The sequence below is a fragment of the Drosophila suzukii genome, chromosome X (assembly GCF_043229965.1).
Source record: "Drosophila suzukii chromosome X, CBGP_Dsuzu_IsoJpt1.0, whole genome shotgun sequence".
Taxonomy (NCBI): domain Eukaryota; kingdom Metazoa; phylum Arthropoda; class Insecta; order Diptera; family Drosophilidae; genus Drosophila; species Drosophila suzukii.
In genome coordinates, this window is record NC_092084.1 from 8,488,488 (window position 1) to 8,506,017 (window position 17,530).

Here is a 17,530-nt window from a genome sequence, read left to right on the forward strand (position 1 = left end):
AAAATACAAGAGATTTTCTGCAAATATATCAATTGGAAAATTAGAATTCTAAATGAAATGAGGAAATACATAAGAAATGCGATAAAACCGTGCCGAAAGATATTCCATTTTTAAAAGAATGCTATTATTTCTTTCTATTATTCATAATAGTCTCGCTGCTATCCTTCATCCTATCACATTGGTGGCAATCTTTCTGCCTACAATCCATCTTTGGTCCTAAATAATGTACGCCATTTATTTGGCTCCATCGCGGCATCCATCATAGCGTTTGCAGTTAACCTTTTCGCAGCATTTAAATGTATCCTATGCCATCTGTATCCCGTAGATACTGTAGCTGTTGCATCTGCTGAGCTGGAAAGCTCCAAAAGGGAAAAGCTTCGCATTCAGCTAAAGCTTCGCCCCGCTTTTCCGCCGTTTTCCCACCCGATTTTCCCGCGTTTCCTCCAGTTTCACGGAGGATGAGAATGGTGTTGCCCCGTTCGCAGAGATGGGAAACTCGCTTCTTTCGGCTTTTTGTATGCTGCTGTTGGCTTTCCTTCGTTTTTCGGCATGCACTTGTGGCGCTTTTCCACCCGAAAACCCGCTTTCCACTTGGCCACCACCCACCAGCCACCACCCACTAGCCAACCTCTCTCACCTTGGCACACTTCGGCTGGCCGGATTCGGATTGGGGTTCGGATCGAGGTTCGCTATGGTCCCTCGGTCGGGCATTTAGATTTCGGGCATGCATCAAGTGTAACGCTCGGTTCGCTGCCAGTTTTTCCCGGGAACTCGACGCAGCGTGTTGTTCCATCGCTGCTGCCAGAAAAGCATTCCATCTGAACAACAGTCAACAGCCAACAAAACAGTCCACTTTTGGCCAGAAACAAAAGAGCATCCCAGCCAAAAAAAACGAGCGCAGAATTCAAATTTTAATTCTTCTCGACCAGAGTGAACTATTCTTTTTTTTCTGAATTTGTGCTTATGTGTTTCGAGTGTTAATTGGGGAAGCTTCAATTACCAAAAAATTACAAAGTGCAAATTTGTTTCGGAAAAGCCACTCAAAGAACAGGTACCAAGCAAAAAACGACTCAATTTAAACAAAAGACTTCCTTCGCTTGTGTTTTATCAAGTGCTTTGATTTGATATAAGTTTTTCAAGTAAATTATTTAAATTGTTTACTTTTATTTTAGTTAATTTGGTAAAAATAATTGGCAAATATTAATTATTTACTTAGCATTTGCCAAGAAAGTGTAATTAAAATTTAAGTTTGAAAGACTTTTGACTAAATGATTTAAATTAAATAGATTATATGGTGAAATGTCCTAAACTTAAATTAATTTATTTTATTTTAACTTCATTTCGATAGGTTAATTCTTTGAGAAATATTTGTAATTAATTGTTACTTAAAAAATGTTTAGGTTGGGTTTTTTTTTAAAGTAAAATATGGTGAAATAAAAATTTAGGAAATTGTAGTTAGCAGTACTATTTCCCCAAATTATATTCCACCGATATTCGCTGGCTACCGCAACATCATCATCGATCCGATTCGGCGAACGATAATTCATTTGTAATCTACATTGATCATAAATAAACTCATCGCTTGTCATAATTAATTCAATGAAGTTTTTTGTTTCTTTTTTTGCTATGAATCCTCGCTCTGATATTTTGGTATCGTAAATTACATTGCTCATACGACGCGTTGAACGCGAGGCATTTTATGTGCAAACTTTTATTTTATTTTTGGTTTACTTTTTTTTTTTGTGCCCCTGTGATGATTTATTATTATGCCATTATTGGCTGACTTCTTATCGCACTTGTCGCAGCTTTTTGCTTGAATGGGATTCTTTTTTGGACAAACGGAACCAAAGGAGTTCAGTATATCTCCCCGATGGGTGTGTGTGGTGTGTGTGTATGTTTAATTCATTAACTGAGTAATCGCAATCGATAATGCGATAAAATGTTTATTCTACGCACAGATAAACCGCTCTATTGGCAGCGAATGTGACCATTGTCATGGCCAACTGCCGATTATTGCACTTATTACTCATCAATGTCAGGGTTCCATCTAATTCCTTTCCGATCGTTGTCTGATATTTGTATTTTTTGCCTTTGGGAACCTCCTCTCGGCACCGAAGTGCAAATTTCGATACTGGTTAATGGCCAGCTTAACGACTTCTGTTGCCCCATTTTAATGGCCTTTTGTCTTAGACGCATATAGGAATTCCTTTCGTGGGGCACCATTAAATGAGCTCAATCAGCAGAAAGAGATATGGGGGTTCTGTTATCTGTCTCGTGTGTAATCGCTCGCTCATTGTTATGACTGGCATGCAGATTAACTTCCCGCTGGATTTGGATTGGTAACTCCACTCCGCTTCACGGATATGCCTGGGTATTGGGTATTCGGAAATTGGGAAGCGAGAATCGGGAATGGCGGGATTAAGGGAGCTCAGAGCGAATTCACCGAACGATTTTCCTGGATTTGTGGCAAACAGCGCGTTTCGGCAATGTAAATAGAAAACGTACAACAAGATATATATGGGCAAAGAAAAAGAATAATGTACATACTTAAAAATTAAAGTATACTTTAAATTTTATAATGCAAAATGTTGCTTAAAAACCTTAAAGAGTATTAAGTACCTTTTAATAACAATAAGATTTAATAAATTTCAAGTATGCAGTATAACAAATAATCCATTTTTTGAGAATTTAAACTTAAATGGAAAAATTTAACGCAATATTCGCCTTACACTTTCGAAACGCACTGTTGATGATTGATACGATTGCAATTCCCCTATCTCTTTTATCGCGAATCAAGTTATTCATTGAGATATTCCAACTCCGAGTCCAATTCCCCATCGACTTTGATAAAGTCGCATTGGCACTGAAACACTAATTGAAACGACAACAATGTGACACGCGAAAGGGGGCGTAAGGACCTGCGGAGGGCGTGGCCGGGAGCTGGGCATCCCAGTGGGAGTGAGGAGAGCAACAAGTCAGCTTCTAAGTCGTGGGACAGTTCATTAGGGGATAAAATTCAAGACAACACGCTCGCACACACACGAAACTAGTGGAAATTGTCTCATTAGGACGAGCACGCATCGCACTTACACACTTACAAGAACATGCACTGAAAGAAATCTTTAAATTTACTCAAGTTACTTGATATGTTGACCATTCTTTACCCTATTTTCAATGACTTTTAGTTAATTGAATTATTTTTAAGCATAGTTTTAACGCTTTTATAAGATCCATAAAACTCCGAACTTAAAAAGTGAGATTCTTATTAAGTCAAACATCAAATCCTCCCCATTTTTTCCCTCTGTATAAATATATAGTCGCGTAAAAGGCGAGGCCATAATTTCCCACCAAGACGCTTGTCTATAAAAATCCTCACAAATTGTCGTCGTCATTGTTGCTGCTTTCCTTGTCGGTTGTTATATATCTCCCAACTATTGTTGTTGCTGTGTTTTTTTATTGTAGTTATTTTTTGTGTTTTTGAGCTGAATCTGTTGCAGGCATAAAGATGAAGTCGAACAGCCGAAGAACGGCGAGCTGACATCTCAGGAAACGGAAAACTAGAGCGACAACTTTGGCGAAAAACAAAAGACAACTTTTTCCGCACACTGGTTCCTTAAGCAACTGGAAAAAAAGAATCTAAGATGGCAGGAACTTTAACTAAACTTTTTTTCGAATTTACCATGTAACGCAGAATATTATAATAATGCCGGTGGTTAATCCAAAAGTTTCTTAAACAGTCGAGCATAAAATTTAAAGAAGCTGTGAAGTGGATAGTCCTTAGAATAAACCATTTTACATTTTTAACATTTCGATGGCTTTATTAAGAGAGATAACTTAGTTCCGCCTGTCATTAATAACCAAGTTAAATAGTTAGTGCTTGGGGAAAACTGCATAGCTCAACTAATTTTGCGCCCAAAACCGCCAACTTCTCCCACTGTGGCGAGCAACAAGCACCATTTCCACATCCCCATCCACACACATGGCCCATGGCTGATAAGGAGCTCTTGTGTGCCGGCATGTCATTTGGCTGCTTTGGGTCATTGGCTTTTCCTCGTGGAAAATGTCCCCAGCCTCAGAATTCACAACTCAGAATTCAGTTGTTTGCACAGCAAGAAAATTGAGTTTGAAATGTGTAAGGGTATCCATTTAAAAAGTTTGTATCAAATGTAGCTTAAAAAAGGAATCAACAATCGTCTAAAAAATGAAGTACTTAAATAATAAGAAATTTAAACAGTATGATCTTTATCTCACTGATTCAGCAGTGATTAATATCTTCAAAACGCGAATTCTTTAGATTTCAATTTCACCTCTTTCTATTCCGAATATTTTTCATAATTTCTAAAATGATCTACCGAATATTGTTTCTACTTTTAATGGATATTATATGACACGTTTTAAGTGGAAAATATTAAAGACAAAAATGTTATCATACTTTTTTCTGGGTGTAAACTCGGGTAACTTCAGTTCAGTTTGGTTCTATATACGCTTTTTGGCCCGATTCTTGTTGCGAATGATAAGAGCCAGTAAATTTTGTTGTGTTTTCCGAATGGTTGTTGCTCTTATTTCTATTTGTTGTTACTCTATTTGTTGTTCTTTTATTTGTTGTAGGTGGCTGTTGCTTGTTGACAGTGCGGGTGCTCTGTTTTCTCATTTATTTATTCCTTTTTTTTTGCGTCGAGTGTGTGTGAAATTTTTGTAATGCCTGCGGCGAAGATGCCACCCATTTTCAGCCCTTTTCCCCTGCTTATGGACGTGTGTATGTTTGCTTAAATTGCCTTTTTCGTGTCATTCATGAGACAGACACAAATGCGTGCCTACATAAATGATAAATATGCATGTCCCACGCTAACCCCAGGAACACAACCACCCAAGAACCGCTCTCTTATCTCTTCATGCTAAACAAAACCGACACAAAATGGCATTTATAATTACTTGAGCCCTCGTTTTGGCTGCGGCTTTGCGATTAAGTCGATCTGAAAAAGCCCCAAAACGAAATACCCCAAGCCCCTTTTTCCCTATATCCACCTACATTTGTAGGTTTGTACATATCGGCGCCCAAAATTACTTAAACAACTGGTGATTGTGACATATCAAAGTGCGCCCACCCGTTTTCATAAATATTCAAATCAATTTAAACAAAGTTTAGTCAATGGGCAACGGGAATTCCTAATGCCACAAGGAGTTGGGTTTTATGTTCAATGCGGTCTGATTATGGGGCTTAGTTTATGGAGGGTCTAAAGTAGTAAATCTCCCAAAGCCACCTTACATTTAGTAGGCAATTGCATGTGTATAGTATTTTTCTATTTAACAGTTCTTCTTGGTATCTTTTATTTTAATATTTCATACCCTCCGCAGAGGGTATTATGACAATCCCCATCACCTTTCGAAATGTATTTTTGGAAACATTTTTAGCAGAAAAACTGGACTTAGACTTACGGCAAAATGCTCTTTTTTGTCGGTTTTTTAATCGTAGTTTAGCCAAATGAAGGCGTATTGCTAAAAGACTTACAGTTTTAAGTAGCTAACATCACAGGCTAACAATCCCTAGCACTTTTCGTAAAATTTATTTTTTGACCAGTTTTCACATTTTTTATCATCATCATCTTTTTTTTCGAACAATTTTCAAAAAAAAAAAGGATTTGGAGATATAAATGCCACTCGATTGGAAATTTAATTACGAGTTCAACGAGGTATGACATTCCTTATTCTGGTTCCATTTCGCAATTTGACGACGAAAAAACTGATATTTTTTGTGCAAAAATAGGGAGTAACATTTTTTGGTCGAAAATGTGTTTATTTTATGCAACTTTTCAGTCGTTATTTAGTCAAATCGAGGCGCACAACAAAAAGACCGACTGTTTTGAGCAGCTAACAATCTCGGCTAACGATCCCCATCACCTTTTGGGAAATTTATTTTTTGACCAAATTTCGCTTTTTTTATAAGGGGTTGCATCATCTTTTTTTTCGAAAAATTTAAAAAAAAAAAAGTTTTGAGATATAAACGCCAATTGATTGGAAATTTAATTATGAGCTCAACGAGGTATGACATTCCTTATTCTGGCTTTATTTCGCAATTTGACGACGAAAAAACTGATATTTTTTGTGCAAAAATAGGGAGCAACATTCTTTGGTCGAAAAATACGTTTATTTTAAGTCGTTTTTGAGTCGTAATTTAGTCAAATCGAGGCGCAAATCAAAAAGACCGACTGTATTGAGCAGCTAACAACACCGGCTAACGATTCCAATCACTTTTTGGGAAATTTATTTTTTGACCAAATTTCGCATTTTTTATAAGGGTCGAAAATTTTTCCAAAAAAAAAAGTTTTGAGATATAAATGCCAATTGATTGGAAATTTAATTACGAGCTCAACGAGGTATGACATTCCTTGTTCTGGCTTCATTTCGCAGTTTGACGACGAAAAAACTGAACTTTTTTGGCAAAAATAGGGAGTTTCGCTTTTTGACGAAAAATACGTCTATTTTAAGCAGCTTTTCAGTCGTAATTTAGTCAAATCTAGACGCACAACAAAAAGACCGACTGTTTTGAGCAGCTAACAGCTAGGCTAACAATCCCTAGCACTTGTCTGGAAATTTATATTTTGATTTTTGGCGGGGGTTTTTATTTGCGAAAATTCGACAAAATTTAAATTTTTTAGGTTTAAATGACAATGAATTATTAATTTAATTACTACCTCAATGGGGAGTGACATTCTTCGTACTGTCCTTATTTTGCTTATCATTTTTACTTGTATGTTTTTTTTTTGTTTTCTTTTGGGTAGCGGTTGTCTATCTATTTAACCTAGTTCGATTTTTGGAGGACTTAAAGTCCGATTCGAGGCTCTATTTGTAGCTAAAAAATTATAAGCAAGAACAGCAGTAAGCCAATAAACCGAGCAAAAAATATATGTATTTTCGAGGCCCGTTCTTCATTGTCATTGTTTCGTCATTTATTTGTCTACGCTGCTCATCCTTACCCCAAAAGAAGCCCACCTCCCTTTGTTTTATTGTGACATTTCATTTCATTTCGCCTTGCCTTGCTTTTCTTGGTTCTGATTGTTTATTTGTTTTTCATCAGATTTCCACTGGCTACACCCCCCATATAAAGCTGTAAGGCCCACCGGCCCCGATTCATTAGCATTCTGCCCGACCAGAACCCAAAAAAAAAAAAAAGAAAACCGAGAAAAGGGAAATTTATTTTGAGGGAACCCCCCGAGGAATTCAGTTGTGTGTCTTTGTTTGTTGTGGCCATTGTTGCTGTTGTTGTCCGTTGCCTGTTGCTTTGCCAATTGTTGCTGTCCTTTGATATATGGCATCCCGTTCCAATTCAAGGTTTATGATATGATAGGAAATCAAGTCAATCAAGTGGAATCGTGGCTTATTAATTACCCGCGTTTGGTTGGGGATGGTAATTGGCCATCAAGATTAGTTGGTTCAAATTTAAACTAATAATATAGCAAAATCGATGCATTTTTAATGCCCCTCCATTTTTAAAGACCCAGCCGAAACCACCGAATTAAACAGCAGGCGATCTCTGTTGACCGACAGAAATGAGGTAAAAATTGAGAGGATGTGGATGTGTGGGAACATCCAACATTTTGTGACCCTTTTTCCAGGAGGTGGAGGAGCACCCTGCTCTATGTACTGGGGAGCTTTATGTTTATAGTACATGTACACAAGTATTTATGCTTTTCAATTTTAGTGCTGCACCTGGCTGAATGCTCGGGCGGTGGGTTGTTGTCGCTGTTGGTATCGCTTTTGCCTGGTTTTGCCTGGTTTTACCTGGAGAGCAGGTGAGCCAGTGCATTCAGGGCCAGTCACGAACATCAGCCACACATAAAAGCCCAAGCAAACACAGCGTAGGTAGGGACATTAGGAACCCAGTTGGGGGGGGGGATGGTACTGCTAATCTGGCCCATACGAGCACCAACCCTCCACACAAATTGCAAGGAAGGGCCAACAAATCCATGACCAAACGGGAACGTTTTTGCATTTTATAAAATTCAATCGAAATACTGGTTCAGTAGCAAGTTTCTCCCGATTGTCCTTCAAAAAACTCCCAATTTCCACCTCAACCGAAAAAATTATCGAGCTTTTCCCCTCCGGCAATTCTGCATTTCAATTCATTTCGTTTTATGTCCGCTACGTTTCATGATTATTTATTTCGAAATACGTTTTACGATCCCCGCCAACAGTATTCAATGATTTATTATTATTATTATCGTTATGTTTATTCATAAATTGCATTGAATGAAAAGCGGAAAATGTTCCAGATAATAAAATAAGCACCCAGCGAAAGGAGGAATATAAAAATAGGGAAGAAGCAACTGGACTAGGAAAATACTCTTGAACTAGAAACATTGTTAGATATGTTTCGGTATTTAAAATGGCATTCTGTTGGAAAGAGAATTTTAATTTCCAGCCCAATAAATTTTAAATATTGGCTTTTAATGCCCATTGGAACACAAAAGCACATTGAAACAAATATGTATTTAAGCTCAAATGAAATTTGTGCCTGATGGCGAAAGATTGTGCAAAATTATTGCCAAAGTTGTAGCCAAATAAAAAAAAATCCAATCGGGAATAGTTGGGCAAGATTTTCACTCTCCATTCGATGTCCTGGGAAACTGGAGCACAGACTCCCCCTTTTTTTCGCCCAGCTTCTCACATTTTTCCACCATTTCATTGGCAATTTCGCCGACTTGCGTTAAACTTTATGCAAATCGAATTGTTCAAGTGCAATTGAAAAGTTGCATTTTCTCCGCTACTTTTCAGCTTGACTGCGAAGGATGTCTGCCTGGGAAATATAAAAAAAAAATACATAGGGAAACCAACAAAAATGTACACAAATTAATTTAGTAAAGAGAAGCCGAGGAGGAAAACCAAGACGAAACAAAAGAACCGCAGGCAATTTCCTTTCACCCCTTTTCACCGCCACCTTCAGCCCCCTTTTCCCCATCGGCGAGCTCCTTTGTCTAGGATAATCCATTTATTCAGCTGACTGCAGTCAATATGCCGCAACTCGTTTAACTTGAGCAAATTTTCGGGCTCCTAAGCCGCAGCCAAAGTTTCACTGGCAGTTCGGATCAACTGGTCTTAAGAGCCACTGCACACACACTCTTCCCAAAAAAAAAAAAGAGAAGAAAACACACAGCTGCCAAAGTTTGACTTGCTTAAGCGTCTTTCAGTCTTCAGTCTTCTGCGGGAAAAAATCAGACTCAAAACGCAAAGGAGCTTAGCAAAAGTGAATTTTAAATGCCCCCAAATGTAGGCAAAGAAAGCGCTCAGTCGGTTTACAAACAATATTAGCAGGATAAGAGGTCAATGTATTTAGAAAGAACTACACACAGCTATAAGTATTTCATTTAAATGGAATTATAAATTTTTAATTATTTTATATATTTATTTTATTTACTAGAAATTGAGAATAAATGGCATAAAGTACATTCAAATGTTGTACATTAAAAGACCTATAAACAATCATATGTATGTTATTTAAATATTAGTATATTATTATTAAGTACTGACTTTATATACGGGCATTTTATTATATATTATATTAATTATTATTTTATGTTTAACAAACTTGCTGAAAGCTTTATTTCACTAACACTTGAGAAGGAATACCCTAAGGTACAATACAGAATCCTTTCTGAAGCATCATTAAAATTTATACAAGTCAGCTAATTGTTTCGACAATAATAACGCTCAGCAGCAATTAATTAATTACTGTTCTGCAAGTGAAAGAGCACTTATTCCCCCTTTTTTTTGGCTGCTGTCTTTCCGGCTAAAGTTGATCCATTTCGAGGGCCACAGAATATGGATAATGCCCAGCAATTGAGTTGGTTTTCGTCTGCCTCTCGGTCTCGCCGGCGCTTCAGCTTTTCCTGCCTTTTCCCGGGTTTTCCTGCTCTGAATGCTGAGTGATTTCAAGGAATTTTCAAGCGATTTCCGCTCCTTCCTGGCAACTTGTGTTGCTGCAACTGCAGCTTGTTGCACATTGTGCCAAATAGTGCAGTTCACAAAGGAAACGCGTGGAAAACAGATACCATTTCGGATTTTATTTCAGAGCCCCTTGGCACATGGGCGTACATATGTGTGTAAGCTGGGGGGGATTAAGCTGCACTTCAAGTAACATTTAATCGCTTGAAATGCATTCGAAGGAGCACTCGCCCTCTTTGCTGCCTGCACAGAAAGAAAAAGTGTGGTGAAACGAAATAAAGTTTATGTGATGATAATGCTAAAAATATCACCAGCTCTCTGTCATTAGATTTATATCAATGGTATATTTAGTTTTGTTTGGTAAATATCACTTTGATATCGGGCTAGTTTTCTTTTGAGTGCATGGTTTTGGGTGGCTGACGGACCGATGCAACAACGAGGGGCCAACTTTAAACTCAGGGACCTGTACTTTTACTCCATTACAGTCTAATTAATGTCAGCCACATTGTTCTTCACCCTGCTTTTGCTAACATAAACTAAGTTAAGGAAGAGCTGAAGCTGCTACAAAAATACCCATAAAATTAAAATAAGCAGCAGGGCATTTAGTGAGCGCTGCACGCAAAGAAAGCTGTAGAATGCAGACTTTGAGTCTGAGGGCTTTCAACTGCCACGCCCCACATAAATCTGTTTAATTAGCCCGAGTTTCGCCAACTTTGAGAAAGTTTAACTTTTTCTTAAATGTCCTGCAAGGTGCGGCGTAATGGGGCATTCCATTTGGTACTCTACGGGATCAGTTAGGATCAGGAAAATATAGCTGACACAAAAATAAAATTACATTTATTTGCCTAGATCAAAGGTTAAGTTATAAATTTTAAAAAAATTATTTAAAATAATTTTAAAATATTTTTTCTTGAGCTTGGATTTTTTTTTATTAATATGAAATATACTTAAAGCTATTTTTCGAGAATTTAAAGCCTTTAGAAGTGTTTATTTTTGTATACCTGCCTTCCATGGTATCTATTCTATGATATTTATTTTCTTTACACAGTAATGAAACCTTCGACAGTTCCTTGGGGCCCAAGTCGCCCCCTTTTCGTGTTGGTATTTATTGTTTTTGCCTTGGCAAAACGGTTTTCGCTTTAATTTCAATTATCAAATGCTGACACCCAGCACCCAGCACCCAGCTGAAAGATAAGCAGGTGGCTTGTAATTTATAGCTTTTTTCGCCTCTTGTCTCATCCAGAACATTTTCCATTTGCAGGTAAACAGGGGAATTTGCCAAGGAAATTATCATCATCGAGTCACGTAATTAAAACGAAACGTAAGACTCGAGAAAGAAGAGCAAATATTTGCATTTTCCGGCGGTGAACGGCGGCGGAAAGGGAACATCGCTGGCGGGGCTAATAATAAACTAAGGGCGAATAACGCAGGACTAAGGACCAAGGACCAACAACTACCGACCGTTAACGTGGCCATAACAGTTTTGCCAGTTAGCGCTACAGTTACCGCTACAGTTACAGTTACTGCTCCACTTACACTGACTGCTGATAATAAAACGTCACAGAGCGAATCGAAGAACAAAAAAAAAAGAGGCAGAAGGGCACACTGAGCGAAAAGCGAGGGGGGTCCTGATCTATCAACAAGGACATCCAGGACATCCAGAACACCCAGTGAAGCCAATTCCAAGGATTGCAGGATGCGGGGCCGTCACTTGCGTCGCCGATTCAGCCTGCAGCCCTCGTTCATGAAGGATGACAACGCCGAGGACAAGCCAAAGCGTGACAAGTAAGTTATGGCTGAGTAAACCCCGAGAACCCCCAAAAAAACCGGGTTAAAAAGTAGCATATGTACGCAGGGTTTTACATCTCTCGCCTGAAAAATGGCAAGCAATACGCTCCTTGAGCCAAGCACGACCATATTAATGGTTCATAAAAGCGCGCACAAAACGCACTATGGTTGCATACATAAAACTTTGGACCTTCGAGAATAGTTAACCCAGTTTTTAGTTGGAAAAGTTTACTTTTTAGGTCAACTCTACCTGATTTAATAATATATTTGGGAAGTGTCACATATGGGCAATTCTGCAATTTTGCACGCAACTTTCGTAGTTCTTGATTGGCACCATAATTGGTGCTAAGGTTTTATTTGGTCTATTCCAGCAGCTACAAAAAAATAAGGTCTAAAATATACCAAACAAATACTAAAAAAATACGTCAAAATCAATCAAATAATATACAAATTTATCTAATTAAAAGCAAATATCGGGTCAAAAAAATATAGAAGTATGATTTAATCATTCGGTTAGAAATGCCCATATATTTTTCTATAAGTGTAAACGACTCATAAACTAGTCACCATTGTAGAAAGGCATTATAAAATCATACTTGCGATATTTATGGCTTCGGTGGTAAATGTTCTTGAACAAATAAGTGCTCGTATGATGATGTACGAGATGCCTTCGATAAATTGCCCCCTAATGCAATGCAATTTAACCACTAATACCACCCACAAATCCATATTATACCCGAAGCGAAAACCAACTTGGACTGTAAGGACTATAAATATGTGGGTGGCATTTGGAATTCAGCATTACAGCGTGACAAATGGGGGACACGTGTAAGTCTAGTTGGGGATTTCATCCCAAAATCCGAGGGAATCCCTGACAGCGAACCCAGCAACCGAAAGTTAACCCAAGATAACCAGTCAAAGTGTCAGAAAGTTGAAGTGGGGGCCCAGACTTCAATTGCTGCCCGCAATAATTGCAAAAGAATTTTGCAGTCGAGGAAACGCGAGAGGGGAGAGTGCAAAATTTCGGTCTGAACTTTATCGGAAAAGTGTCGAGGAAAGTTTTTTCAAGGACAATGTGGTCAGATCCGATCCGGCAGAAGATATTCAAGATATGGTAGATGCGGCGGCAACTCATATTCTCAACTGGCATCTTTGTTTTCACTTTTTGGGGTAACATTTTCATTTCTTCATCAAGTTCAAAGGACGGAACAGGGAGGAAATTTTAAGCGTACGAAACGGAATGGGAAAATGAGAAAGGGAAACAGCCGTATCCTGTCCGTAGTTTGCATACTTTTCCTTTGTTTCGCCTGTCAGGACAAGAATTTCATGTTCTGCGGGCCTTTGATTACATTTTTCTTTTTGTTGTTTTTCCTGTTTTTCCTTTTCCCCATTGGGAAAAATATTTATAAAACGCCGGGAAGGTGCCAAAAACAAAAAATAGCAACAAAAAAAAAATACAAGACAAGACAGAATCGCGCTTATTAAAGTCAAATTTGATCCGTTGTTGGTTAGCCGTCTGCCGTTGGACAATTATGCCACTTCTGCTCCTTCGATAGCTCCCTTTTCTCTGGGATTTCCCTGATTTATCGTTTCGCAGGACGAAGGAGGAGCTGTCATCCTCGGATTCTGCGGCTTTGTGGCCATTGTCCAGCCGGAAATGGCATTGGATTTCATCGCAGATGTGCCGTGTTCTCCGCCCAGAATATTTCCTGTTCACTTTCGCTGTCAGCCAGCAGCCACAGCAGCTGAAACAGATAACGAAGTTTCTTTTTTCAGCATTCAGCATACATGTGACATTTCGGAATTTCGAAAACAGATAACCACATTCTGCATCCAGTACTTTCCCTTAATTTCACATCTTGCCAGCGAATACCAATTAAAAAATCGGATTGTTGCATTATTGTTTAAAAAAGACTTTCTTTGCAAACAATCGTAAATCTTTAACCTGTTTGCAAAGCAATAAAGCTTTGGACAGCAACTTAAAAAGTTAAAAGCTAACAACAGCAACTATTTAATGCTATCTGCTTAGCACAATACAAAGAAAATATCGTGGGCCATCTCTTAACTCTTACATTTGTAGATTTTCATGTGGGCAGCATACAACAATTGAAGTAAAAATGTAACTAATGCTTTTAAATAAATTTAATTAAATTAGATACAATTCAAATCGTAATGTCTTTCTTATAGTTTATGTAAACTTAAGCTGCAGCGTACAGCCCTTAAATGAATTTAATTAAATAGAGTAGAGTTAAATCTATTGCTTGAGAAACTATTGTACGCCAAGCAAAGACCTTTTTAATCATTGTTAGTTGTCCTTTTTTCGAAATCCATTTAATCTGCAACGTTTTAAGATGTATTTCAGCCGTTTTCCCAACCTTTATAGCTGACATCGCGGCCAAAGGCAAATAATTCCCTCGATTCCCAATTAATTTCCAGGCACACGGAGAACACCTGCACTATATAGTACATAGTATGTATATAGTATAGTACCTGGTATATACATAGTATATGTACCGCTCTGTTTATTGAGTGAGGGTCCTTTTGTTTGCTCTACTTTCGCAGTTGACGCTTTGTGATGTTGCCGTAATGATTAATTTTAAATGTGGCGCACAGATTTAATGAGTCGCCCATGGGGATAATGTAAAACCCATTGAATTTTACCGTGAGTGCGGGGGGGGGGGGGGGTTTGTTATTAAATCATGCATCAAAATGAAGGGAAAAGCCTTTGCGCAGTTCCCGGAAATTAATTGAATTGCACCGAACTTAACTCACTCAAGTCACGTTTTACGTTTCATGTTTTTCCTGCTCCACCGCCATATCTGCCCCACTCTCTACCAAAAATCACGCATACGCAGAGTGGGCAGGAATAACGCGGTGGACGATGCCATCGGTCCGGCCAACGCCCGCCACAAAATCGTCGTCATGGGCTCTGCAAAGGTGGGCAAGACGTCGATAATCACCCAGTTTCTGTACAACACATTCAGCACCAAGTACAAGAGGACCATCGAGGAGATGCACCAGGGCAACTTCTCCATCGCAGGCGTCAGTCTCACCCTCGATATCCTCGACACAGCCGGTTCCTATGAGGTGAGTGAAAATGTCCAGATGCACTTTCAGAAATGTAAATTCTTTCCACAAAATCAGTTTTAAAGGGGTGGCTAGGAAATCCCTAGAAGCTTATAACCACACTTTCTAGTAATATCGATGATTTTGTTTATTTTTCCAAACTGCGATAGCTAAGATTTTTAAACTCTTACCTAAGAGGTTAATGAAAATGTAAAATAGGCCTTACCTTAAGTAAATGGGATATAAACTTTAGATGTTGGAAACCGCTAGAAAATACGTTGGCAATACAATCGATAACAGTATCGATACTATCGATGACTTCACAATTGAAATGCAATCATTAATAATATCATACCATGATAGTTAAACAGTTAAATTCTATAACTTTTTGATTTATATTTATCCAAAGCTAATTTATTTTATATCTATCACTCATTCTATTTGACTGTTTTCCAGTGACTGACAACGGGGTGCAAATATTTTTATGAGTGCACCCACTTTCCACGCTGGCTTCATTAAGTGAATCAAATTGTTTGTGGCCAGGTGGGGGCAAAAAGGAGCTGGCACTCATGCTGGCTTATCCTGTGGCAGGACTTTCAGCAGTTTCAGCTGAGCTCCCCAGTTGCCCAGTTCCCCATGGAACCCGTAGTCGAGCAGCAGGGCTTTTAATTTTAAATAACCGACTCTAATGGGCTGCAACAGGGCGCCAGCAGCATTTAGTTGCTTTTCAATATTTTCAAAGGGCGACAACTGGGCAGGACTCGGGATTCAGGTTTCTGGCTGCTGGCTGCTGGCTCCTGGATCCGGCATCCTGGATACATGGCTGCTGATTTTCCAGGAGCACCTGGCCATAATCATCATCATTATTATCATTATTATCATCATCCAGCTGGCTGCAGCGGAAATTACAGCCTGCGATTCAATTTCGCTGGCACTTCCGCTGCGCGTGAATTGAAATACTCTTGTTCATGGGGGGGTTTTGGGTTGTAGTGGGCGTGGCCCACCTCTATACTCTTTATAGTATATATATACATGCCTTATGAATGCAGGCACAATGCGGGATGTATGCTGCAAATGGAGTCAGTCAGGCAGTGATTGCAAGCCCAGTGAAGCCAACTGAACTGTGACTCTCGACTCGACATTCGATGTTGTGTCCTTGACGAAAAATGAGGGAGCACTTCATACAGTGTGTGCACTGAAAAGAAAAACCTACCATGTCATAGAGGTTGAAAAAAGAATTGACATATGAATTTTTAGTTGCATTTGAGGGAACAAAACTGATGTTAAATTGATGTATTTCCCATTATTATATATTATTTTGTAACTTTTACCAAGATTTGAAAGTGTTTATTTGCCAAAAGCTGAGATTAGATAAATAAATATCATTTTAAGAAATACACTAGAATTTATAGAAAGTTAATAGGTAATAAAACTATAGAAATATTTCTTGCCGTGCATTATATGGCATATTCCATCTGCCACCTGGCACCTTCCATTCGACTCATGGACAATGCAATCGCACAACAGATATGGCGGCCAGAATGGAACTAATGAAACGGATTCGCCCGGCAGCTCAAGCGAAGCCCTGGAAGTGGGATAATCATTAGGATCCAACTCCGAAATCAGGCCGAATCGCAACCCTCGCTTGATGGATGCCCAAATAAACAAGACCCCGCACCCTTTTTCGCACCCCTTAGAACGGATATAGTATGTGCTCAATGTACATATATAACAACAGCCGAGAAAGCAACCCGGCAAGGCATAAATTTTAACACATTCACGCATTGCTCATAAATTTTACGACCCCTGTTGCGAGGGGCGGGGAGGAGGGGGGGATTGCCAAAAGGGGTTATAACTATGGGGTCTATAGTGCTGCCCCTACCCAAAAAACATAAATCGCCTAGTGGCAGGTCACATCATGGGCTGTGTATACATGTGTTTGGTGCGTTGGGTTAATAGGAGTCCTTTGGCAGGACGAGCAGAGCAGGTCAAGTCTGGTGTCACATAATCCTGATATATGCGTGGATTGCGAGGGGGATCAGGAGGTGGAGGTTGAGGGGGACTTTCAGCCCCACTAAACCCTGTGGAAAGTGCACTTTTCCCCACAGCAGCGCATTCGTCATCTCTGCGGCACACGGTGCGGATGCGCAATCATTTGCAGCCAAGTGGCCATAAGCAAGTGCCATTGTTCCATTCTGGCCAAAGACAAACACGGCCACCAACCGCAGAGGACAGTGCGTTTCGCGGCCTTAAGACGTTTTAGCCAGCCAGCAACATTTAAATTCTTTAAATAATATTAAATCAATATTTTAACTCATTTAAATCAAGCAGAAGCCCATGACCAAATGGAATCCTATTGCTTAACCGCATTTTAATCAAAATGATGTGATAATTCCACCATCTCTTTAATTACTTTTAAAAACTCGTAATGAAATGCAAAATAATTAAAAGGAAAAGGGGGATATTATTTATGCAAAAGGCGACAGGAAGCAATTATAATATGCAATTGCACGGCAGTAAATGATTAAAGGTTTGCTCAGACACTAAAGCAATTGTTGAAAGCGAAGTAGAAGTACATGTTCAGGCCGAGAACTTACCCAACCGAAACGCACTTTAAGCCTGGTCATCGCTTTGGGCCATAAACTCTCGAATTCCGCAGCTTGGCCAAATAGTTTTCACGCTGGCTTAGTCCCGCCGGGTTCCGCCATGCGTATGAGTGATATTTTTGCGTGTGCCA

General features: G+C 39.1%; 1 protein-coding gene across 1 annotated transcript in view; it reads left to right on the forward strand.

The window, feature by feature from the left end:
- The first annotated feature begins 752 nt into the window (after positions 1-752).
- Positions 753-17,530, forward strand: part of LOC108016986 (ras-related protein Rap-2b) — a 30,950-nt gene continuing 14,172 nt past the window's right edge. The window contains exons 1-3 of the mRNA XM_017083933.4: positions 753-1,051; positions 11,201-11,724; positions 14,583-14,814. Of these exons, the coding sequence (XP_016939422.1) occupies positions 11,636-11,724; positions 14,583-14,814 (321 nt within the window). The 5' untranslated portion in view covers positions 753-1,051; positions 11,201-11,635. The remainder of the gene's footprint in view (positions 1,052-11,200; positions 11,725-14,582; positions 14,815-17,530) is intronic.